We start from the raw sequence: 25,223 nt of genomic DNA, 5'->3' as shown, positions 1-25,223 counted from the left end.
CATGTGTGTGTATATCTGCGGGTCTCTACCTCCAGGTAGCTGGCTGTGGGGCTCTGGAAAACCTTGGCTTTGGTGATGTTAGCGTTGGGAAGCTGAAACCCGTCCCTCAGCCAGAGCATGGAAACGTCACTGGGGTGGGCCAGGACCTCACAGCTGATGTTAGCTGCATTCCCCTCCCAGGTATACACTGTCACTGAGCCCTGGATCTTAGGAGCATCTATGGAGGAATGAGCCAGCAACGTGAATAAGAGATTTCTGTCTTTTCTCTTAAATATTTAAAAGAGTGGGCTTTGGCACAAACATTAGAAGCTGCAGGCAGTATGCCAGCCAGGCCTGACTAAGACTTTAAGCACTAGAGACAGTGGTTGTGTCCTTATTCCCTATATAGTGCACTACTTTTGGGAACCTATGGGCCCTGGCCAAAGTAGTGAACTATAGGGTGTAGGGCTCTGGTCAAAAGTAGTGAACTATAGGGTGTAGGGCTCTGGTCAAAAGTAGTGCACTATAGGGTGTAGGGCTCTGGTCAAAAGTAGTGCACTATAGGGTGTAGGGCTCTGGTCAAAAGTAGTGAACTATAGGGTGTAGGGCTCTGGTCAAAAGTAGTGCACTATAGGGTATAGGGCTCTGGTCAAAAGTAGTGCACTATAGGGTGTAGGGCTCTGGTCAAAAGTAGTGCACTATAGGGAATAGGATGCCATTTCAGATGCAGCCCTGTGACATGTAGAGCTCTTACAGCGGACTTCCAGGTAGGCGGGTTGAGAATCCACTCCGATGGCGTTGCGTGCAGAGCAGAGGTACTGGCCAGCGTCGGTGAACTTGGCGTACTTCAGCGTGAGGGAGGACACACGAGCATCACTCCTCACTACGACGTTCCCATCCAGACTCTATAGGGCAGGAAATCACAGGGTAGCAAGCAACAAAAGGACCTCTTTTTGCAGTACATCAATGTTAACCTCCTATCCTATTGTGATCCATGCATTATTGAGAACCCATACATTATAACACTCTGTAGTTATATCATAGTAATATTGAACTCTGAGCCTGGAGACAAACCATTGTAGCATTGAGTGCTTTTCCTATGGATGTAACAGCAAAAGGTGATGAAACTACACACTTAAGATAGACAGAGATACAGTAGAGTAAAGATCAAAACCCTCTGTATTGTACAGTAGAGATGTGTACAGTAGCAGAGCACATCACTAATGGTAGAAGAAGCAGTATGGATGGAGCCATCAAGAGCTTTTCACACAATGGCTGTAGAGTGAGGAGGCTGAAATCAGTTCCAGCAGGCTATTTAGGTCTCAGCCTGTTAAACGCTACTGGTGTATAGTAGTTCCTGTGGACAGGATAACATGCCTAGCTTGCATTCTTACACACAGCCTGCTGTGCGGTTCACTTTATCGGGTGAAATTCAGTGTTGAATTGTTCAGTATTTAATTATTTGTGTACTTTCCCAACAGCAACATACTGTCTGATGTACAGTTTATACATCTACTGTACACATATTATAGGGGAGGCATTCTAGACCACAAGTTGATCCATGAAATGAATGTACAGTACATCAACTCATTGAGGCGCTTCTATTCCATAGAATTAACTAGCTACCTAGTCAGTGGAGTGCCAACTGTGAATGGTTTCTGTAATTCTAAACTAGAGCAACACCATGCTGACTAAATGAAATGGTGGTTATTAAGACTCCAGCTTCAGAAGTAGAACCAACGCATGTGACACAGGGAAGAGGACAAGAACACAGTGTGCCAATACATTCAAGACCTTGCCAATTAAAACTATAGCAGAAACCCTGCTAATAGCTAACAGGATTGACGTTTGTCTCAAGATACACTACCTGACTTCATTAACACCAGATTCACAAATAAACAGCCATGTACGTAACCTTTAGCGTCGGGGTCGGCTACTCTTGTTGTTGACACTGAACAGTCTGGGTCTGGAACTCTTGTTGTTGACACTGAACAGTCTGGGTCTGGAACTCTTGTTGTTGACACTGAACAGTCTGGGTCTGGAACTCTTGTTGTTGACACTGAACAGTCTGGGTCTGGAACTCTTGTTGTTGACACTGAACAGTCTGGGTCTGGAACTCTTGTTGTTGACACTGAACAGTCTGGGTCTGGAACTCTTGATGTTGTTGTTGACACTGAACAGTCTGGGTCTGCTACTCTTGATGTTGTTGTTGACACTGAACAGTCTGGGTCTGGAACTCTCACGCCAGTCCAAACCACTGTTAAACTCATTTTAGGTGTCGTAGAAGAGCTGGACTCCTGGCGACCTCTGCATTTTATTTTGCATGGCTTTGAAGTTCAACACCCACGCATTGTATGTGAACCATCCCATGAATGCCTCTGTGTTGTTCAATTAGCTACAGTAGGGACCAGTCTGGGGGACAAACTAACTAAGGCAGTGGCTCAAAAGGCACCCTATTCCCTACCTAGTGAACTACTTTTGACCAGAGCCCTATAGGCACTAGTCAAAAATAGTCTACTATATGTGATTTGGGAAACTAACTAAGAGAAGAGTAGTGCTCATTAGTTCTGTATTCAAATTCAACAGAAGCAGCATGTCTGGGGCATTAAGTATGCCTGAGGAAATGCTTACATAACACAGGCAAGGCAGTCAGTCCGCTTTTCATTCCAACCCCACCCTCCTCCTCCACCTCCTCCCTCCAGCCCCCACCTTCTCCTCCTCCCTCCATCCCCCACCTTCTCCAAACACTGACAAGGATAATTACATCAGAGCTGAAAGGGTGGCCAGAGAGTGTGACAGTGTCCCGCCAGCCTTGTGCTGCACTCACATATGCCACCCCTTATGTACAGGCAGGTCTTATTGTGGTTCTTGGTGAAGCGATGTAGTCCACGTGCCAGGTACATTAATAAGATATTGGTGTAGTGTAGATAGAACATTCCATTTTTGGGTTGTACTGTGAGGTCAAAGAGGGTCAACAACAACTCAATCATCATGGCCAAAGACTGGACAACCACATGGCAGACCAGACCATGATACACAATCTCAATCTGTGTCCAAAGGGAGAGCATCAATTTCTGTTCATTTGCAACACGAGAACATAGATTCATTAAAGTTTCATAACTATGGTTTTCAACAACAGAGAGTTTATTAATAATGCAGGGTGGTGTTGCCTATTGGAAACATCAAGCAATTTTAGCTCAGCTCGATCATTGGTGTACCCTAGATCTTATTCCCTGGAAAGAATGAGAACAAACATCCTTCACCAGTTGTCTGATACCTGGCTATAGGTTTCAAGGACAATATTTCAGGCTGAGTGAAGCCATACTAATAAACCAAAGAGGACTGATAAGAGTTTCTCCATCAGTTTCCATGACTACGGCAACAATAGAAAACAGTGTTGAAGAGAACTGTAAAGCAGAAAATCAATATGGTGAAAGAGGACACATGGGCATGGTATTTGGTAGATAGTGATGGGTATTGGGTATAGTATAGAAGCTATACCTTGTGTTGTTCGGGCCGAGTCCAAGAGGCCTGTAGAGGACACAGACAGAATAAAACAACAAAAAGCAAAGCAATCCATAGACAGGAATCCTCATCCAGTATCTCACAGCTAGGACAAACAACACTAGACGAGCATGCAACTCAACAACACTGCCCATATACCCGAACGTTTACCTGCTGTAGTCCAGTGAAAAGGGCTAACGCTAAAACGTTAAAACAATTAGACTAATCAACCTTCACACTCCTCAGTTGTATTAAACTACTCAGCATCAAACCAGAAAAAGCCTAGCCAGCGGGCTAAAATGGTGTAATGACATAATTTCAACCAGTTTAGCCTGCTGGGTACATGTTCATGTGTAAATAATATGCACTACATTGGAGCTAGCATGGAGGGATGCTGGAAGAAAATAAATCATACAACATTTCTCCATATATCATCTTCAAAATCTAATTATTAAGAATTGTTTTCATGATTATCAATCATGATGAATCCACATTTAATATGAAGTTATATAATCAACACAAAACTTAACACACAATTCAGCACGACAAAAACATAATCAAACGTGAGTAAAAAAGTATTTACTGATAGAGGATTTATTTTCTCTGAATTCTGCCATTCAGGTACTGTAATAGAACATGCTTTATGGGTTTCCTAATGTTAAGGAGAAACAAGAGGCATGAAGGAGAGATGATTGATAATGGACGACGGCGTAGTGATGAATGGAAAGGAGTATGGAAGCCAGACAACAAGCAAAATGGTAAACAGCTTTCCATCAGATGCAGAAAACAACCAAGTGTCCCATCTGCTGAAACGTACTGCAGGCGAAAAGGCCCAGAACTCAATTCATTATTAATACAGTCAATCTTAACATTCCTTCCAGACCATCCTCTCTCGTTTAGAGCTGGACGCCTTCCAATCACTCACAGATGAGTGAATAATGAGTGAATAATGAGTGAATTCATCTGGCTTCTATTCTGGCATCTATCTTTAATATGGGCTAGTCTATACCACTGTAGACTCACTGCCTGTCATAGAGAAACACAACACACACATCAAGAGACTAGTTAACACTGGGAAAAAGCTTTACTCACACTGCAGGGCAGAACAACACACATGAATAAACCAGACCAACAATACAGTATGTCAAGTTAAAGACACTGAGTGAAGACTCATCCTAAGTAGGGAGGGTCCAGATTAACATCTTTGCATGTACTGTATATTGAGCCATGGTATGTAGCTAATGTAGATATTGAGTGTGTTGGTAATATGATATCACTATTCTTTACGGTCCACTGGGGTGTGGCGAGACAGGAGAGACACACACAGCAAGACAGGCCCATTTAACACCTACGTCAGAAAAACAGTTTGGCTCCAGACCCCACGGCGCAGAGGAGGAGCTGCTGCTCAATTAGCTCCGTAATACCGGTGCTGCTGCTCATTATTACAGGACGCATAACTAACAGCACCCCTGGTCGTGGCTGGTCTGACACAGAACTGTGAGGTATGGAATTGAGTTGACACATATCACTGTCAGACCCATGTTTTATGTTTGTTTAAACAATGGGACATGGACCAAAAGCAAATTACTAGCTGATGGTGAGAGCTGTAAACACCATGGCATCTAATCAGTTTAGTGCAAACCAGCACTAAATAACATCCCCCCCCCAGACAAATCTAATTTCCATGCAGCGCTCCTCATCCCCTGGGTAAGCAGTGAGCAGCGAGCGTCTCTCTCTCAGCTGTGATGTATGATCACATCACTGAAGGTGGGGGAGGGGGGAGGAAGAGAGGCACTGTTGTAGAGGAGATTCTACAGAAGAAACACTCACATAACTATCTCACCCGGCACCACACAAAAGGCATCCTCTCTATAGTCATAAACAGCCCAACAGCAGGGTATGGTTACAGGACTGGGCTGGGGAAGTGTTTTTTTCCCATCCTGACTGGGATCAGTTAGGAAGCTCTCCATCATTTATCCTGGCTAGCAGCATTCCAACTGTCATACGATAAGAACAAACTGCCATTCAATGTCCAGACAAACACATTGTACCACCACTGACCAGACAGGCACATAAATGAGCATTGTGTAAAAAGTGTAGCTAGAGAACAACAGCCTCTCTACAGTCTCACCCTACTGTACCAGTGCTTAGTAAAGCAAGCCCTTGGATTGAAAGCATTCTTCTTTTTCAACAACGCTCCCTGAACCAATCATGTTGTAGTGCAGCAGCCAACAGCAACCAACAGCACCACATGATTGAGCTCTCTGATCATTCAGAACATTTCACCTTCAAATGGCTATTCCCAAGAGTTAATAGCTACTTTCCTACTCTCTTTACATCTCTCAACTATCTGAATACTAGACCGATCTCATTGTGTTTCCATGGAGCGCATTATCATAAATTAGGCAGCTCCAGTAAGATTTAATACACAGTAATCTGAAATATTCAATATCTGGTCATCTGTACCAAGTTTGAGCTCTAATGAGCTTTGAAGAAACACATTTTCAAGCGAGTTTGCTCCTCCTTTCCAGAGCCTGAATGTTCTCAGATAATTGCAGCTTGCAAACTTTGTAAATCAAGTATAATGTTTAATATACTGTATATTCATATAACCCAGCCTTTCAGTTTGAGAGATAATATCCAAATCATGCATAAACACTTCAATTACATTTGAGCTATTAACAATTGTTACAACAAGTGCCTTCAAATAAGGGGGTTGAAACAACGACGTAATTACAAAACAAATATGAGTATGAGAGCACTAGAAGAGAACAGTGAGCTGGGTTAAACTTGTTTATGTAATAGCTAAAACATACAGTATCTTCTTGGAAGACAACGTTACCATGGCATGTGTGACCCACATTTAGGCTATTCTATGGGTTCAAACCTTTTGCCAATCTGATCATCTCAACTGCCATCTCAATGTCTATGTAGATATACAAATGTGACCATGTGAATTTGTCTGCCATTACTATCGTAAATGTGTAAGGAGAGAATATGCTGTGTAGAATAAAAAATAAAACATATTCTTTATAAAGTAAAGCCTCTTAGGCTATAGTTATTAGTCATTACAGACATTACCTAAGACAACAGTCAGACTCGAGTGGATGAGTGGAAGAGGGAATAATCTGAGGGAATAATAAACTTTAACACCGTGTCAACAGGGATAATGGTAATCCAGCACCTCTTTACACCATGTCTATGAGTACAACAGTCAGCAGACTGCAATGTAAAGGAACGTTAAAGCACCGAGAGAGGTGGCAAAGATATATGTAGCATGACACACTAGTGAATAGCACACCACACCACAGCATGCACATGCACACACACTTGTAACACAGACACCATTCTCACAAATATCCCTCAACACCAATTCCACATAGGAAAAACAAAACAACAATGGTCATGCTGATAGCCAATAAGCAAAGACAACAACACTGATTAAAATAATAGGCCTATATGAACAATTCACCATAATAGCTGGATAGATGACTGTGGCACATATTTCATGTGAGAATTGATCATTAGCTTCCCCTTTCACCTGTCTACCAACGTATTTGAACCACAGCCGCTGTGATAAGTGTTGCTAGCACGGCAGAGATGAGGGACAGCCAGGTTCAAAAACAATTAGCAGCCATTTTCCAAATCACGCTATCCTGGCTTCTTGTAAAGAAGACATTCCCTCCGGGATCATTGCCCACGAGACCCACAGTGCCAGGCCACAGCTGTGAAGGCCACACCTTAATGCTCCTGTTTTTAAATATGTTCCTAATGATAATTCAATGCAGGCTGCTAATCATTTCTTCACCCACCACCATGGAGAGATGGCTATACCAGTACAACACAGGTACAAACTCAGGCATTTTGCTTTTGGCTTCAACCTTGACAGAATGATTGATGACAGATATGCAATGAGACAGATCGTCTACATGAGAGGACAGAGAGGGACACAGACTGAGCAGCAGTATGGCACGGAGCTGCCCAGATGATCGGACCGGGAATGGCAACACAGAAATGAGGAGGTTCTCTTTTTAAGGTCATTGCGGTAACCGTTTTCTCTTTTGACCTCAGTTGACAAGGCAGAGGAAACCCCCAAAGTTCAAACACCCAGAACCACTCTTTTATGTAAGGACCAGTGCAACGAAAAAGTCAGGCTATATTTGGAAAACATGCCATTTTTGAATCGATTTCATAAACCCTGATAATATCATAGCTTGAGGATTTTCAAGGAATATTGCCTGAAGAGCAGACAAGAAAATTCGATAAAAATACTTATTTGATCCTATCAGGGTTTTTGTCGAATCTCATACCCCATACGCAATTTGTTCTATCAACTGATTTTGTTCCATTTCTGTGCCACACTGATTTCATACCTGATAGATCCTGTTTAGATGTGCCTGCAGGGGAGAGAATGTAGCGAAGTAAACGGACCTTCCCGTGGGCTCCACCTATCCACACTCCTCCTATCCTGTACAGGTACCTACAGCGTGTCTCTGATTAAATGGCCCCACCCATTACCTGTCTATTGGACGAGATGAGATCATTGGTACTACAGGGAAGTAGCTACAGTGCCTTCGGAAAGTATTCAGACCCCTTGACTTTTTCCACATTTTGTTAAGTTACAGCCTTATCCTAAAATGACTTTTTTTAAAGGATCCTCAAAAATCTACACACATAATGACAAAGCAAAAACAGGTTTTTAGATTTAAAAAAAACATAAATACCTTATTTGCATAAGTTTTCAGACCTTTGCTATGAGACTTGAAATTGAGCTCAGGTGCATCCTGTTTTCATTGACCATCCTTGAGATGTTTCTACAACTTGATTGGAGTCCACCTGTGGTAAATTCAATTGATTGAACATGATTTGTAAAAGCACACACCTGTCTATTTAAGGTCCCACAGTTGACAGTGCATGTCAGAGCAAAAACCAAGCCAAGAGGTGGAAGGAATTGTCCGCAGAGAGCCGAGACAGGATTGTGTTGAGGCACAGATCTAGGAAAGGGTATCAAAACATTTCTGTAGCATTAAAGGTCCCCAAGAACACAGTGGCCTCCATCCTTAAAAGGAAGAAGTTTGGAACCACCAAGACTCTTCCTAGAGCTGGCTGCCCGGCCAAACTGAGCAATCGGGGGAGAAGGGCCTTGGTCAGGGAGTTGATCAAGAACCCAATGGTCACTCTGACAGAGCTCTAGAGTTCTTCTGTGGAGATGGGAGAACCTTCCAGAAGGACAACCATCTCTGCAGCACTCCACCAATCAGACCTTTATTGTAGAGTGGCCAGATGGAAGCTACTTCTCAGTAAAAGGCACATGACAGCCCCTTGGAGTTTGACAAAAGGCACCTAAAGACTCACAGGCCATGAGAAACAAGATTCTCTGGTCTGATGAAACCAAGATTGAACATTTTGGCCTGAAAGCTAAGCATCACCTCTGGAGGAAACCTGACTCCATCCCTATGGTGAAGCATGGTGGTGGCAGAATCATGCTGTGGGGATGTTTTTCAGCGGCAGGGACTCGGAGACTAGTCAGGATCGAGGCAAAGATGAACGGAGCAAAGTACAGAGAGATCCTTAATGAAAACCTGCTCCAGAGCTCTCAGGACCTCAGACTGGGGCGAAGGTTCACCTTCCAACAGGATAACGACCCTAAGCACACTGCCAAAACAACGCAGGAGTGGCTTGGGACAAGTCTCTGAATGTCCTTGAGTGGCCCAGCCAGAGCCCAGACTTAAACCTGATCGAACATCTCTGGAGAGACCTGAAAATAGCTGTGGAGACAACTGAAAATAGCTGTGCAGCGACGCTCACCATCCAACCTGACAGAGCTTGAAAGGATCTGCAAAGAATGGGAGAAACTCCCTAAATACAGGTGTGCCAAGCTTGTAGTGTCATACCCAAGAAGACTCGAGGCTGTAATCGCTGCCAAAGATGCTTCAACAAAGTACTGAGTAAAAGGTCTGAATACTTATGTAAATTTAATATTTACGTTTTTTTTCTATAAATTAGCAAACATTTCTAAAAAACTGTTTTTGCTTTGTTATTATGGGATATTCTGTGTGGAATGATGAGCGAAAAATGTAATACATTTTACAATAAGGCTGTAAATTAACAAAATGTGGGAAAAGTCAAAGGGTCTGAATACTTTCCGAAGGCACCGTATATGAACAATGTGGCATTGTATGAAAATATAAGATCCATAGATGACTGTATGTAGCAATCTGCAGGGGACTAGCAGAGGCTGCTATAGGGACATAGGTCTAAACTGCTGTAAGGACATAGGTCTAAGCTGCTATAGGAACATAGGTCTAAGCTGCTATAGGGACATAGGTCTAAGCTGCTGTAAGGACATAGGTCTAAGCTGCTATAGGGACATAGGTCTAAGCTGCTATAGGGACAGGTCTAAGCTGCTATAGGGACATAGGTCTAAGCTGCTATAGGAACATAGGTCTAAGCTGCTATAGGGACATAGGTCTAAGCTGCTATAGGAACATAGGTCTAAGCTGCTATAGGGACATAGGTCTAAGCTGCTATAGGGACATAGGTCTAAGCTGCTATAGGGACATAGGTCTAAGCTGCTATAGGGACATAGGTCTAAGCTGCTTTAGGGACATAGGTCTAAGCTGCTATAGGGACATAGGTCTAAGCTGCTACATGTATAGGGAAATAGGCCTAAGCTGCTATAGGGACATAGGTCTAAGCTGCTATAGGGACATAGGTCTAAGCTGCTATAGGGACATAGGTCTAAGCTGCTACATGTATAGGGAAATAGGCCTAAGCTGCTATAGGGACATAGGTCTAAGCTGCTATAGGGACATAGGCCTAAGCTGCTATAGGGACATAGGCCTAAGCTGCTATAGGGACATAGGCCTAAGCTGCTATAGGGACATAGGCCTAAGCTGCTATAGGGACATAGGTCTAAGCTGCTACATGTATAGGGAAATAGGCCTAAGCTGCTATAGGGAAATAGGCCTAAGCTGCTATAGGGACATAGGTCTAAGCTGCTATTGGGACATAGGTCTAAGCTGCTATAGGGACATAGGTCTAAGCTGCTATAGGGAAATAGGCCTAAGCTGCTATAGGGACATAGGCCTAAGCTGCTATAGGGACATAGGTCTAAGCTGCTACATGTATAGGGAAATAGGCCTAAGCTGCTATAGGGAAATAGGCCTAAGCTGCTATAGGGACATAGGTCTAAGCTGCTATTGGGACATAGGTCTAAGCTGCTATAGGGACATAGGTCTAAGCTGCTATAGGGACATAGGCCTAAGCTGCTATAGGGACATAGGCCTAAGCTGCTATAGGGACATAGGTCTAAGCTGCTATAGGGACATAGGCCTAAGCTGCTATAGGGACATAGGTCTAAGCTGCTATAGGGACATAGGTCTAAGCTGCTATAGGGACATAGGCCTAAGCTGCTATAGGGACATAGGTCTAAGCTGCTATAGGGACATAGGTCTAAGCTGCTATAGGGACATAGGTCTAAGCTGCTACATGTATAGGGAAATAGGCCTAAGCTGCTATAGGGACATAGGTCTAAGCTGCTATAGGGACATAGGTCTAAGCTGCTATAGGGACATAGGTCTAAGCTGCTATAGGGACATAGGTCTAAGCTGCTACATGTATAGGGAAATAGGCCTAAGCTGCTATAGGGACATAGGTCTAAGCTGCTATTGGGACATAGGTCTAAGCTGCTATTGGGACATAGGTCTAAGCTGCTATAGGGACATAGGTCTAAGCTGCTATAGGGACATAGGCCTAAGCTGCTATAGGGACATAGGCCTAAGCTGCTATAGGGACATAGGTCTAAGCTGCTATAGGGACATAGGCCTAAGCTGCTATAGGGACATAGGTCTAAGCTGCTATAGGGACATAGGTCTAAGCTGCTATAGGGACATAGGTCTAAGCTGCTATAGGGACATAGGCCTAAGCTGCTATAGGGACATATGTCTAAGCTGCTATAGGGACATAGGTCTAAGCTGCTATAGGGACATAGGTCTAAGCTGCTACATGTATAGGGAAATAGGCCTAAGCTGCTATAGGGAAATAGGCCTAAGCTGCTATAGGGACATAGGTCTAAGCTGCTATTGGGACATAGGTCTAAGCTGCTATAGGGACATAGGTCTAAGCTGCTATAGGGACATAGGCCTAAGCTGCTATAGGGACATAGGCCTAAGCTGCTATAGGGACATAGGTCTAAGCTGCTATAGGGACATAGGCCTAAGCTGCTATAGGGACATAGGTCTAAGCTGCTATAGGGACATAGGTCTAAGCTGCTATAGGGACATAGGCCTAAGCTGCTATAGGGACATAGGTCTAAGCTGCTATAGGGACATAGGTCTAAGCTGCTATAGGGACATAGGTCTAAGCTGCTACATGTATAGGGAAATAGGCCTAAGCTGCTATAGGGACATAGGTCTAAGCTGCTATAGGGACATAGGTCTAAGCTGCTATAGGGACATAGGTCTAAGCTGCTATAGGGACATAGGTCTAAGCTGCTACATGTATAGGGAAATAGGCCTAAGCTGCTATAGGGACATAGGTCTAAGCTGCTATTGGGACATAGGTCTAAGCTGCTATTGGGACATAGGTCTAAGCTGCTATAGGGACATAGGTCTAAGCTGCTATAGGGACATAGGCCTAAGCTGCTATAGGGACATAGGCCTAAGCTGCTATAGGGACATAGGTCTAAGCTGCTATAGGGACATAGGCCTAAGCTGCTATAGGGACATAGGTCTAAGCTGCTATAGGGACATAGGTCTAAGCTGCTATAGGGACATAGGTCTAAGCTGCTATAGGGACATAGGCCTAAGCTGCTATAGGGACATAGGTCTAAGCTGCTATAGGGACATAGGTCTAAGCTGCTATAGGGACATAGGTCTAAGCTGCTACATGTATAGGGAAATAGGCCTAAGCTGCTATAGGGACATAGGCCTAAGCTGCTATTGGGACATAGGTCTAAGCTGCTATTGGGACATAGGTCTAAGCTGCTATAGGGACATAGGCCTAAGCTGCTATAGGGACATAGGTCTAAGCTGCTACATGTATAGGGAAATAGGCCTAAGCTGCTATAGGGACATAGGTCTAAGCTGCTATTGGGACATAGGTCTAAGCTGCTATAGGGACATAGGTCTAAGCTGCTATAGGGACATAGGCCTAAGCTGCTATAGGGACATAGGTCTAAGCTGCTATAGGGACATAGGTCTAAGCTGCTACATGTATAGGGAAATAGGCCTAAGCTGCTATTGGGACATAGGTCTAAGCTGCTATTGGGACATAGGTCTAAGCTGCTATTAGGACATAGGTCTCAGCTGCTATAGGGACATAGGTCTAAGCTGCTATAGGGACATAGGTCTAAGCTGTTATAGGGACATAGGTCTAAGCTGCTATAGGGACATAGGTCTAAGCTGCTACATGTATAGGGAAATAGGCCTAAGCTGCTATAGGGACATAGGTCTAAGCTGCTATTGGGACATAGGTCTAAGCTGCTATAGGGACATAGGTCTAAGCTGCTATAGGGACATAGGTCTAAGCTGCTATTGGGACATAGGTCTAAGCTGCTATAGGGACATAGGTCTAAGCTGCTATAGGGACATAGGTCTAAGCTGCTATAGGGAAATAGGCCTAAGCTGCTATTGGGACATAGGTCTAAGCTGCTATAGGGACATAGGTCTAAGCTGCTACATGTATAGGGAAATAGGCCTAAGCTGCTATAGGGACATAGGCCTAAGCTGCTATTGGGACATAGGTCTAAGCTGCTATAGGGACGTAGGTCTCAGCTGCTATAAGGACATAGGTCTCAGCTGCTATAGGGTCATAGGTCTAAGCTGCTATAGGGACATAGGTCTAAGCTGCTATAGGGACGACGTCTAAGGTGGGATGGTAACTAGGTAGCTACTAGGTAGTAATATGAACTTCTATTAGCTAGCTGCAGCTTTGGGGTCATACTTAATCAGCAGAGATGAACCTGGCTAAGGGAGCCTTGCCATGTTTAAGTGAAACACATCCCCTGAGTGTCCCTCTGCAGTGGGGACACAGCCCCAGGCTGGCCTCTCTCTGTGGGCTGCCTCTACTGTACCTGCTCTCCCTCAGTGAAGGGGCGCAGGCCAAAGCTCCAGTTGATGGTGGGGGTGGGGTCCCCTGACGCCTCACAGGTCAGAGTCACCTGCTCAGCCATCTCAGACGTGCTCTGGTTCAGCAGGAAGGTGATCTTAGGTTTCACTGTAGCAAAGGCAGACACACACAGAGCCATTATAACCAACCTGCAGTGACACTCACCTGTATGACCTACAGTATAGCTACATTCACAGTATGCAATCCCATAGTGACATCAATCACCTGCCAGATCTGATGATAGTACTTAAAACCTAGAGTTATAATCACAACATAACCCACAAAATAATCCAATGTTAATATCCTCCCACTGTGAATAAATATAGACAAACCATGATTAACCATCACAAACCCGTCACATAGTCAATCATCTGTCAGCACCAAGAGAGGAGTCCCTCACCAAACACTCTAAGGCTGACTTCCTGTTCGCTCTCCCCAGCCTTGTTCTTAGCGATGCAGGTGTACTCTCCCTCATCCAGCTTGGCTACCTCCATGATGGTCATCTCTGAACCGTCCTTATTAAAGCTGTACTTGTCTCCTGACTCCAGAAGAACACCGGCTCTGGGGGAGAGAAAGGGAACACACACACACACACACACACTGATTATTCTGATTACAATCAGCTTTTGTGAAACGAAGAGAATCGGATTCGACGACACAACTAAAATAAGTCTGCTGCTAACTACTCTTGATGAGAATTTTTATCTAATAAATAAATAAGTATTTTCCTTCTGTGAAGTAGGTCAAACAGACTTAATTCAAATGATCAATTCATTGTTTATCAAAGTAATGTTTCAGTGTGACATTGAATCGCTATTTCCGATTTAATGACAATGAATATTTTTAATCCAGTCTTCAATCATGATCTCTATAGTCTATACCAGAGAGCCATTTATTTATTGGCACTGACAATGACCCCTAGGCTCAAAGCTTATCACCTTGACTGATGAGTTAAAATAGCTTTACCTAAGACTCAACCCCAAAGACAAGTGTCACATGGAGTTCACACCAGTCCTTTCCCTCACCTAGCAACAAGGGAAACAGCTCCTCTAACTCTTCTAAGAAGGTGAGAGCAATACACTACACTGCCAACAGAAAACCAAGGGCAGGGGACTCGCATCACTCGCATTGGTGTTGGTAGCCTATGAGTTCCATGGTCAGATGGACATCTGCAAAACACTGGTTCGTGGTATATCAGTCTACCAGCCTTGAGTGTGTGCGTGTGCGCGTAAGAGAGAGTATGTGCTCCAGTCTTACCGTGCCCAGGTCACCATGGGCTCTGGGTATCCATCAGCAGCACAGGTCAACATAGCAGACTGGCCCACGCCTGCTGTGGCATTCACCTCAGACTGCCACACCCGGATGGTAGGGAGCACTGAGGGAGGGACATTAACACACCCGAGACCAAGTTATTACAGCTGAAATCCAGCCCACAGTCGTCTGCTGTCTAGGATGTTGATAGATGGCTTAACACCACAAAATGGTGTCAAAACCATGAATAAAGTGACAAGGGAATAGAGAGGGAGGAAGAAGTGGGCTGACCGTTGACGATGACCCTAATGATCTTGAGGTCAATCTCTCCCCGGGCCATGAGGCGGCCCTCACAGGTGTACGACCCCTCGTCTGTCTTCTTGATGCCTCGGATCTGCAGGTGGTTGTTGGGCAGGATCTTAAAGCGGACTGAGAGAAGGATCAAATCAGAATTAAATTGTAATGTATGAGTATTCTGATTGAGGGATAAGAAAGGGCTTTTCAGACGGAGACCCCTTAACTCAAAATCTCACTTTCATGTCAATTCTTTAATTAAAGTGTTTAAACAGTTTCATACCCACCAGTTATAACATTTGTCAAAGAATTGCTCAAATGGAACATTGTCTGACAGCTGGATAGGGACTTTTCTGACATGGTTGAGTAACAACGGGTGACAAGGCTGTCAAAGAGTGTGGGGGGGGGGGGGGGGGGGAGTGGAAAAAGGAAACAGCAAAAATATAGGAACCCTTTAGCATTATACAATTCTGATAACGTTACCAAAATTCACAGGTTTTTCACAAATCCTGCTTTTAGATTTAAGTAGGAAATCCTGATTCCTTCAAAGGGGATTTCTGGAAAACATGGGAATTTGGGGAAAGTTACTGGAATTGTGCAACCCTACTCCAGGCTAAATGGCATCTATCTCACCATCCTTCTCCATCTGAATCTTCACTCCTTTGTGTTTCCAGATGATGGTGGGGGGAGGGGAGCTGATGACGTCACAGACAATGTTGGCGTTGTCCCCTTCATTGAACTCTTGGGGGGAGGGGGCGTTCTTGAAGGTGATCCTTTCTACAAGACAAAATACAAGAATGTTAGTCAACCATTTAAAACCATGAAGAACATAACGGGTGTGTCTCAAATGGCACCCTATTCCCTACGTGGTGTACTAGTTTTGACCAGGGCCCATAGGGTGCACTACATAGAGAATAGGGTGCTATTTGAGACGTAGCAATGGGTTCATTTAACTGTTTCCCCCTACACCTCAGCCTCTTAACTGCCTTTATTCTAAACACATTAGCATGTTGTGCCTAGTGGGAAACTATAAAGGGTTTAGATGATGGACTGCTGATGCTTGGCAGTGTTTAGCTATAGAAACCATTAGTCAAAAGACATGCACAACAGACATTAGGCCTTGTCTTAATGGGCTTTGGAGGGGTTTATTGAACTGATGAAAAATCCATCTCCAGCTGAAAAACAGAAAATAAAGATATTTTTCCCTCGAGCCCTCAATAAAAAGTTTGAGCTTTTCCTTCATAACTATACTGAAGGTTAAGAACATTTCAGCTTAGGGTTCTTAATATAACAATTTAACGCTCTGTGATCAGGACATCCCCCTGAGTTTTTATACTATGTCATAATGCAAACACACACTGGTTTTGAACAGGACATCTAGCCTGTGTACCAAATGGCACCCTATTCCCTAAATAGTACACTACTTTAGACCAGGGCCAATGGGACTCTGGTCAAAAGTAGTGAACCTTATAGGGAAGGATTAGGTTGCCCCTTTGGACACATCCCTAGAGAATAAAGAAGGAGGAGCAGTTTACGGTAGAACTTGACGTTGACGGTGGCTTCTGCTGACTGGTCTCCGTTGGTGGCCAGACACTTGTAGGTCCCAGCGCTGTCCACCCCGGCCTTGTAGAGCGTGAGTGTGGACGAGGACTCGTCGTTTCGGGTTACGGTGATCTCTGGTTTGTTGGGCTCTATCCTCTCCCCGCTCGGAGAATACCAGTCAATCTCCTTTGCTACCCCAACAACTGCACAGAGACAAGAGACGGTTACATGTGTTTGTTTTTGTATCTAACTAGAATCATTAGGATGAAACATTTCGCTATCACAATGTTGAATCTCTAAACGAGACAAATAAAGAGCCAAAAAGAAGGTTATCAACCTAGGAAACAACCTATACACCTTATTAGGTATTAGTACGTTATCCTAGAGAAGGTTACAGCTACCTTGTTCCTGTCTAGTGGCTTGACAACTGTGGTCTACACACAGCATATCAGGACAGGACACAAAAGGTCACAGTGTATAATCAGTACTGCACAATGGAATCCAAACATTTCCAAAGAGGCAGTAGTCTACTACAGTATAATGATAGAGGGGCAAGCTTACTTTCACACAGAAAGAACTTGGACTCTCCGACACTGATCTCTCCCTGGGTGGGGGTGATCTCCACTTCCAGACAAACTGAAAAGAGAACAAAATAGGGACATTAGACAGAGGAGAACTTGGAAGCAGTGTTAAGTTTGTGTGTGTGTGTGTGTGTGTGTGTGTTTGTGTGTGTGTGTATGTGTATGTGTATGTGTAGAGAGAACATTTCATTAATGACATATGATATTAAAGCTTATGTCTGCAGCGCTGTTCCACCTGTAACCAAAAAGGGTTCCTCTATGGGAACAGCCGAAGAAGAACCCTTTAGGTTCTAGATAGCACCTTTTGACCAGGGCTAGTAGCTCTGGTCAAAAGTAGTGCACTTATATAGGAAATAGGGTGCCATTTGGGAGGCTGGCCTGGACGCCTCCACGCCTCCACACCAGCAACATCCTACTGTACACCATGCTCAGATGAACCAGTAGAAAACATATGAAATGGTAAACAAAACACAGCAAAGAGAGAGAGAAAGTACTTTGTCCATGCCTAAGGTGATACAGTAGCCTCCATCTCAGCATGCAGGTAGGTAGGTAGGTAAGTTAGCATGCAGGTAGGTAGGTAGGTAAGTTAGCATGCAGGTAGGTAGGTAGGTAAGTTAGCATGCAGGTAGGTAGGTAGGTAAGTTAGCATGCAGGTAGGTAGGTAGGTAAGTTAGCATGCAGGTAGGTAGGTCGGTAAGTTAGCATGCAGGTAGGTAGGTAGGTAAGTTAGCATGCAGGTAGGTAAGTTAGCATGCAGGTAGGTAGGTAGGTAAGTTAGCATGCAGGTAGGTAGGTAGGTAAGTTAGCATGCAGGTAGGTAGGTAGCTAAGTTAGCATGCAGGTAGGTAGGTAGGTAAGTTAGCATGCAGGTAGGTAGGTAGGTAAGTTAGCATGCAGGTAGGTAGGTAGGTAAGTTAGCATGCAGGTAGGTAGGTAGGTAAGTTAGCATGCAGGTAGGTATGTAGGTAAGTTAGCATGCAGGTAGGTAGGTAGGTAAGTTAGCATGCAGGTAGGTAGGTAGGTAAGTTAGCATGCAGGTAGGTAGGTAGGTAAGTTAGCATGCAGGTAGGTAGGTAGGTAAGTTAGCATGCAGGTAAGTTAGCATGCAGGTAGGTAGGTAGGTAAGTTAGCATGCAGGTAGGTAGGTAGGTAAGTTAGCATGCAGGTAGGTAGGTAGGTAAGTTAGCATGCAGGTAGGTAGGTAGGTAAGTTAGCATGCAGGTAGGTAGGTAGGTAAGTTAGCATGCAGGTAGGTAGGTAGATAAGTTAGCATGCAGGTAGGTAGGTAGGTAAGTTAGCATGCAGGTAGGTAGGTAGGTAAGTTAGCATGCAGGTAGGTAAGTTCTACTGCTCTTATTGACAGTGGAGCAGCCAAGGGGGAGAAACTAAATCAATAGTTTCAACACAGAAATCTATTCCAAGCCATGGCTCAGGCCTCAGAGAAGCACCTCTGGCAGATCGATTGAGACTTTATTTTATTGACTGGTAAGACCACGGTAAGACTATGCACTTGGCTGACACCTGCAGAGTAAAGCCTTGTTCACAGAGGTAGTTTGAAGTGACTCAAATCCATTTTCTTATTAGAATCTCATATTTTTGATGCAGTCTAAACAGGCAAAAAGCACATGGAATCAGATTGAAATCAGATATAAATCAGATTCCTGGCCATGTGACCTGTGTCTGAATGGTCGTGTCTGAATGGTCATATCTGATTTTTCTGCCCTTAAGTGATATCTAGACTGTTATTTGGCATATCTTGTTGCTTTGTAGCTACACTGTTGACAATTTGACAAGAACATGTGGTAGCTAACTAGCTTGTTAATTGTTTACAAACAATGAGGGAATGTGATGGCAGGCTAAACAGCTACCTAGTAAATTAATCCATGCTTTTGTTACTTCTAGGTTAGACTACTGCAATGCTCTACTTTCCGGCGACTCGGATAAAGCACTAAATAAACTTCAGTTACTGCTAAATACGGCTGCTAGAATCCTGACTTGAACCCAAAAAATCTGATCATATTACTCCAGTGCTAGCCTCCCTACACTAGCTTCCTGTTAAGGCAAGGGCTGATTTCAAGGTTTTACTGCTAACCTACAAAGCATTACATGGGCTTGCTCCTACCTATCTCTCTGATTTGGTCCTGCCGTACATACCTACACGTACGCTACGGTCACAAGACGCAGGCCTCCTAATTGTCCCTATAATTTCTAAGCAAACAGCTGGAGGCAGGGCTTTCTCCTATAGAGCTCCATTTTTATGGAATGGTCTGCCTACCCATGTGAGAGACACAGACTCGGTCTCAACCTTCAAGTCTTTATTGAAGACTCATCTCTTCAGTAGGTCCATGATTGAGTGTAGTCTGGCCCAGGAGTGTGAAGGTGAACGGAAAGGCACTGGAGCAACGAACCGCCCTTGCTGTCTCTGCCTGGCCAGTTCCCCTCTCTCCACTGGGATTCTCTGCCTCTAACCCTATTACAGGGGCTGAGTCACTGGCTTACTGGTGCTCTTCCATGCCGTCCCTAGGAGGGGTGCGTCACTTGAGTGGGTTGAGTCACTGACGTGGTCTTCCTGTCCGGGTTGGCGCCCCCCCCCTTGGGTTGTGCCGTGGCGGAGATCTTTGTGGGCTATACTCGGCCTTGTCTCAGGATGGTAAGTTGGTGGTTGAAGATATCCCTCTACTGGTGTGGGGGCTGTGCTTTGGCAAAGTGGGTGGGTTTATATCCTGCCTGTTTGGCCCTGTCCAGGGGTTTGTCAGATGGGGCCACAGTGTCTCCTGACCCTTCCTGTCTCAGCCTCCAGTATTTATGCTGCAGTAGTTTGTGTCAGGGGGCTAGGATCAGTCTGTTATATCTGGAGTATTTCTCCTGTCTTATCCAGTGTCCTGTGTGAATTTAAGTATGCTCTCTCTAATTCTCTCTGGCCACCCCTCATAGCCTGGTTCCTCTCTAGGTTCTCCCTAGGTTTTGGCCTTTCTAGGGAGTTTTTCCTAGCCACCATGCTTCTACACCTGTATTGCTTGCTGTTTGGGTTTTTAGGCTGGCTTTCTGTACAGCACTTTGATATATCAGCTGACGTAAGAAGGCCTATATAAATACATTTCATTTGATCAAAATCAAATTTACATAGAGCTGTTTGGAAATAAACAGCATCACACCAGAAAGTATACTCATAACAAATGTCTGTCTCCATTCCACTTCACAGGATAGATTCATAGGTTCAGCTTTCTCCCACACACCATCAGCACCACCCACTTCTGATTGGAGAAGACAGCCCTCCGAGACCAGGCTCATTCACCAGCCTTTTGTCTGGTTATCCCGAGTGATGCTGTGAGGAGCCTGGTGAGAGGACCAATATGAGACCATGTCTGCTTCCCAAATAGCCCCCTCTTCCCTATGGGCCCTGTTCAACAGTAGTGCACTATATAGGGAATAGGCTGCCATTTGGGACTCAGCCCTGACCTATCAAAAGGGCTCCTGCATTAGCTAGTTTTCTCTGAGGAGCCTCTGTCTGTGCCAGCCCATATGGAAGATGCATGGCTATAATGGGGTCTCCACCGCCAAGAATAGCGAGTTCTGGAAGTAGTCATTTCCAATATAGGGCAAGCATAAACATCATAAACCAAGCAAAACTAACCTCAAGTACCAAGCAGTAGATTAAATATGCATGTCCGGTTGGTTTCTGATGGAGAGTGAGACATGTAATCCTTGCCCTTGTGATACATACTGTATCTCTGTGTGCAAACATCTGAGCTTCATATGACCAGCAGAGTATTAGCTACAGATGTTCAGTAAGATTAGGTTATATCACTCTGTCATCCAGTATAAGCACATAGCACGGAATGTGCCATCAAAACAAAAACAACGGTAGCTAGGTATCATGGAGGTTATCCATTTGTGCATGCAAGATTAGCTTGCTTTTGAAATGTAAATAAGCCTAATTGCAGAGGGTATTATTACCAGATGGGTGATATTAAGGAACTGACTGTCAGGCTGTCTAGGCTGCAGTAGACTGGATTAGGGGGAGTCAATTTGCTGAGGCACCCCACAAGGGAAGAATCAGATTTCTGAGAGAGATGGGATCAGTCTCTAATACATGACAAAAGATAGGCTCTAGATACTGTACGTTATCATAAAGCCTGCTCTGACCATGGGAACTTGAAACCAATGAAAGATTGAAAGAGGAGAGCAATTTATAGTTTACAGTAGATAGGGGGCTTTAAGACTAGATCCAAATACAGTATACAGTCAATCCCTGACTGAGCACAGTGGCCAGTAGATACATGTTATCTCACAAACCCACACAGGGAGAGAGAAATGGGTTGAGAAAGAGAGAGAGAAACGGGTTGAGAAAGAGAGAGAGAGAAAGACAGGGATAAGAAAGTGTGAGAGGGGGGGGAGTGAGAGAGAGGGGGATGGAGGGGTGTGAGAGAGAGAGAACAAGAGATGGAGGGGTGTGTGAGAGAGAGACAGAGACAGAGAACAAGAGATGTAGGGTGTGTGTCTGTGTGAGAGAGAGAGAGAGAGAGAGAGAGAGAGAGAGAGAGAGAACAAGAGATGGAGGGGTGTGTGTGAGAGAGAGAGAGAGAACAAGAGATGGAGGGGTGTGTGTGTGTGTGAGAGAGAGAGAACAAGAGATGGACTGCTTCAGCAGTGCCAGTGAGTCCCATTATGAATGGCCCAGACAAGCATATCTCCTCTCTGTTTTGCTAGCATTGTTTTTGTATAGAAATAAGGTCAGCCCAGCAGCAATGATCAACAACACAGCAGACTTTAACCTAAAGAAGGTAACCACTGGAGTCTGAAAAAAATATGTTCGTTTTTTTTGCTCCAAAAAATCTATGATGCCTGTCAGCCTACAGTATGATACAATAACTCCATGTGATTTAAACAAAAACAAAAAGTCCACTTGCTGTCACGCCCTGACCTTAGAGAGCCTTTTTATGTCTCTATTTGGTTTGGTCAGGGTGTGATTTGGGTGGGTATTCTATGTTCTGTTTTCTATGATTTTGTATTTCTATGTTTTGGCCGGGTATGGTTCTCAATCAGGGACAGCTGTCTATTGTTGTCTCTGATCGGGAATCATACTTAGGCTGCCTTTTTCCCTTTTGTCTTTGTGGGAAATTGTCTTTGTTAGGGGCACTACTGCCATTGTAAGCTTCACGGTCGTTTTTGTTTTCTTGTTTTTGTTGGCGACATAACAAATAAAAGAAAATGTACGCTAACCACGCTGCACCTTGGTCTCATTCCGACGACGGCCTTGACACTTGCAAGAAATTCATCCCCTTCACAACAGGGCAGTGTATAGTTTTGGTTATGGATACTGCCAATGGTTATGTGTATGCTCAATAATCCATTAACAGCTTCCCTCCCTTTCACTACTGCAAGGAAAGACCACTGGAGTGGAGCAGAGAAGCTTGTCCAAACTGCCAACATGGAAACAGCATGATAGCGCTCCGCCTCAACATTTTTAATCTACTAAAAGCAATTGTTAAGATTATTCATGCATAACAACACTTTTCATCTCCTGATGCATGGACTACATGGCAAATACATGGCGACGACAGAATAATGAGAGTCCCAAAATATTTTTCCTCCACATAGCACTAGTGCTGTCACGATACCAACATTTTAAAAATGATACGATACCCGGCCAAATATCCCGATACCGAGTAGTATAGCGATACCACGAAGGGAGGTGGATCAGCGGCGTAGCGTCCTGTTTGCCCCGTCCCGAGGACGCTTTTCCCGTTTTCTAAACGTTCTATGCATGTGCTACTAAAAAACCCACTGAAATTCACATTGAATACAACACATTGAATTTAACTTCACATTATTCAGTAGACAATAGAATACTGCAGAGAATAGCTGATTTGCTCATGTTTGTAAAGGCCTACCTGTGATTTGACTGGAGGAATGGGAGGAAGGAATATACAGTAAATGCTAAATTATGTGCATGTCACTGTAGCAGTAAGGGGAAACACTGCATAATGATCTGCATGTCATTGTAGCAGTAAGGGGGAAACACTGCTTAATGATCTGCATGTCATTGTGGCAGTAAGGGGGAAAATGCATAGTGATCTGCATGTCATTGTGGCAGTAAGGAGAAAACACTGGATAATGATCTGCATGTCAATGTGGCAGTAAGGGGGAAAACTGCATAATGATCTGCATGTCATTGTGCCAGTAAGGGGAAACACTGCATAATGATCTGCATGTCATTGTGCCAGTAAGGGTAAAACACTGCATAATGATCTGCATGTCATTGTGGCAGTAAGGGGGAAAACTGCATAGTGATCTGCATGTCATTGTGCCAGTAAGGAGAAAACACTGCATAATGATCTGCATGTCATTGTGCCAGTAAGGGTAAAACACTGCATAATGATCTGCATGTCATTGTGCCAGTAAGGGTAAAACACTGCATAATGATCTGCATGTCATTGTGGTAGTAAGGGAGAAAAAACGGCATAATGATCTGCATGTCCTTGTGGCAGTAAGGAGAAAACACTGCACAATGATCTGCAGGTCACTGTGCCAGTAAGTGGGAACACTGCATAATGATCTGCATGTCATTGTGGCAGTAAGGGGAAAACACTGCAAAATGATCTGCATGTCACTGTGCCAGTAAGGGGGAACACTGCATAAAGATCGGTATGTCATTGTGGCAGTAAGGGGAAAAACACTGCACAATGATCTGCATGTCATTGTGGCAGGAAGGGGGAAAATGCATAATGATATGCATGTCATTGTAGCAGTAAGGAGAACACATTGCATAATGATCTGCATGTCATTGTGGCAAAAAGGAGAACACTGCATAATGATCTGCATGTCATTGTGGCAGCAAGGGGAAAACACTGCATAATGATCTGCATGTCATTGTGCCAGTAAGGGTAAAACACTGCATAATGATCTGCATGTCATTGTGGAAGTAAGGAGAAAACACTGCATAATGATCTGCATGTAACTGTGGCAGTAAGGGGAAAAACACAGCATAATGATCTGCATGTCATTGTGGCAGTAAGGGGGAAAACACAGCATAATGATATGCTTGTCATTGTGGCAGTAAGGAGAAAACACTGCATAATGATCTGTCACGATCGTTGTAAGAAGCGGACCAAAGCGCAGCGTGGTGTGAATGCTTCATTTTAATGGATGACGAAAACACAAAGTAAACTGAACAAAACAATAAATGAACAGCGACCGTGAAGCTATATACGAAATGTGCTGACACAAGCAACTAACATAGACAATCACCCACAACCCACAATGACAAAACAGGCTACCTAAATATGGTTCTCAAACAGAGACAACGACTAACACCTGCCTCTGATTGAGAACCATATCAGGCCAAACACAGAAACAGACAAACTAGACATACAACATAGAATGCCCTCTCAGATCACACCTGACCAAACAAAACCTATAAACATACAAAGCAAACTATGGTCAGGGCGTGACAGTACCCCTCCCCGAGGTGCGGACTCCGGCCGCAAAACCTGAACCTATAGGGGAGGGTCTGGGTGGGCATCTGTCCGCGGTGGCGGCTCTGGCACTGGACGTGGACCCCACTCCACCATAGTCTTAGTCCGCTTCTGTGGCCTCCTAGGAACGGCGACCCTCGCCGGCCAACCTAGGACTGGCAAAAGGGCCCCACTGGACTGAGGGGCAGCTCCGGACTGAGGGGCAGCTCCGGACTGAGGGGCAGCTCCGGACTGAGGGTGAGCTCAGGACTGAAGGGTAGCTCCTGGCTGGCTGGCGGCTCTGGCAGCGCCTGGCGGCTCTGGCAGCTCCTGGCTGACTGGCGGCTCTGGCAGCTCCTGGCTGACTGGCGGCTCTGGCAGCTCCTGGCTGACTGGCGGCTCTGGCAGCTCCTGGCTGACTGGCGGCTCTGGCAGCTCCTGGCTGACTGGCGGCTCTGGCAGCTTCTGGCTGACTGGCGGCTCTGGCAGCTCCTGGCTGACTGGC

At 44.6% G+C, this 25,223-nt stretch overlaps 1 protein-coding gene across 14 annotated transcripts in view; it reads right to left on the bottom strand.

Moving 5' to 3' along the window:
• The window catches only part of LOC109909150 (neural cell adhesion molecule 1), a 110,025-nt gene that overhangs the window by 18,718 nt on the left and 66,084 nt on the right, over positions 1-25,223 (bottom strand). For 8 of the 14 annotated variants that reach the window (XM_031795686.1, XM_031795690.1, XM_020508104.2 and 5 more), the window contains exons 2-12: positions 17,242-17,316; positions 16,674-16,883; positions 15,772-15,915; positions 15,136-15,273; positions 14,851-14,968; positions 13,994-14,154; positions 13,559-13,701; positions 7,857-7,880; positions 3,481-3,510; positions 734-884; positions 30-217 (exon numbers count right to left, since the gene is read on the bottom strand). In XM_031795686.1, the coding sequence (XP_031651546.1) occupies positions 30-217; positions 734-884; positions 3,481-3,510; positions 7,857-7,880; positions 13,559-13,701; positions 13,994-14,154; positions 14,851-14,968; positions 15,136-15,273; positions 15,772-15,915; positions 16,674-16,883; positions 17,242-17,316 (1,382 nt within the window). The remainder of the gene's footprint in view (positions 1-29; positions 218-733; positions 885-3,480; positions 3,511-7,856; positions 7,881-13,558; positions 13,702-13,993; positions 14,155-14,850; positions 14,969-15,135; positions 15,274-15,771; positions 15,916-16,673; positions 16,884-17,241; positions 17,317-25,223) is intronic. The other 6 variants (XM_031795689.1, XM_031795695.1, XM_020508106.2 and 3 more) reach the window with 1 other exon arrangement.

This window comes from Oncorhynchus kisutch, linkage group LG18 (genome assembly GCF_002021735.2).
Source record: "Oncorhynchus kisutch isolate 150728-3 linkage group LG18, Okis_V2, whole genome shotgun sequence".
Taxonomy (NCBI): domain Eukaryota; kingdom Metazoa; phylum Chordata; class Actinopteri; order Salmoniformes; family Salmonidae; genus Oncorhynchus; species Oncorhynchus kisutch.
This window is presented reverse-complemented; position numbering and strand designations above follow the sequence as displayed.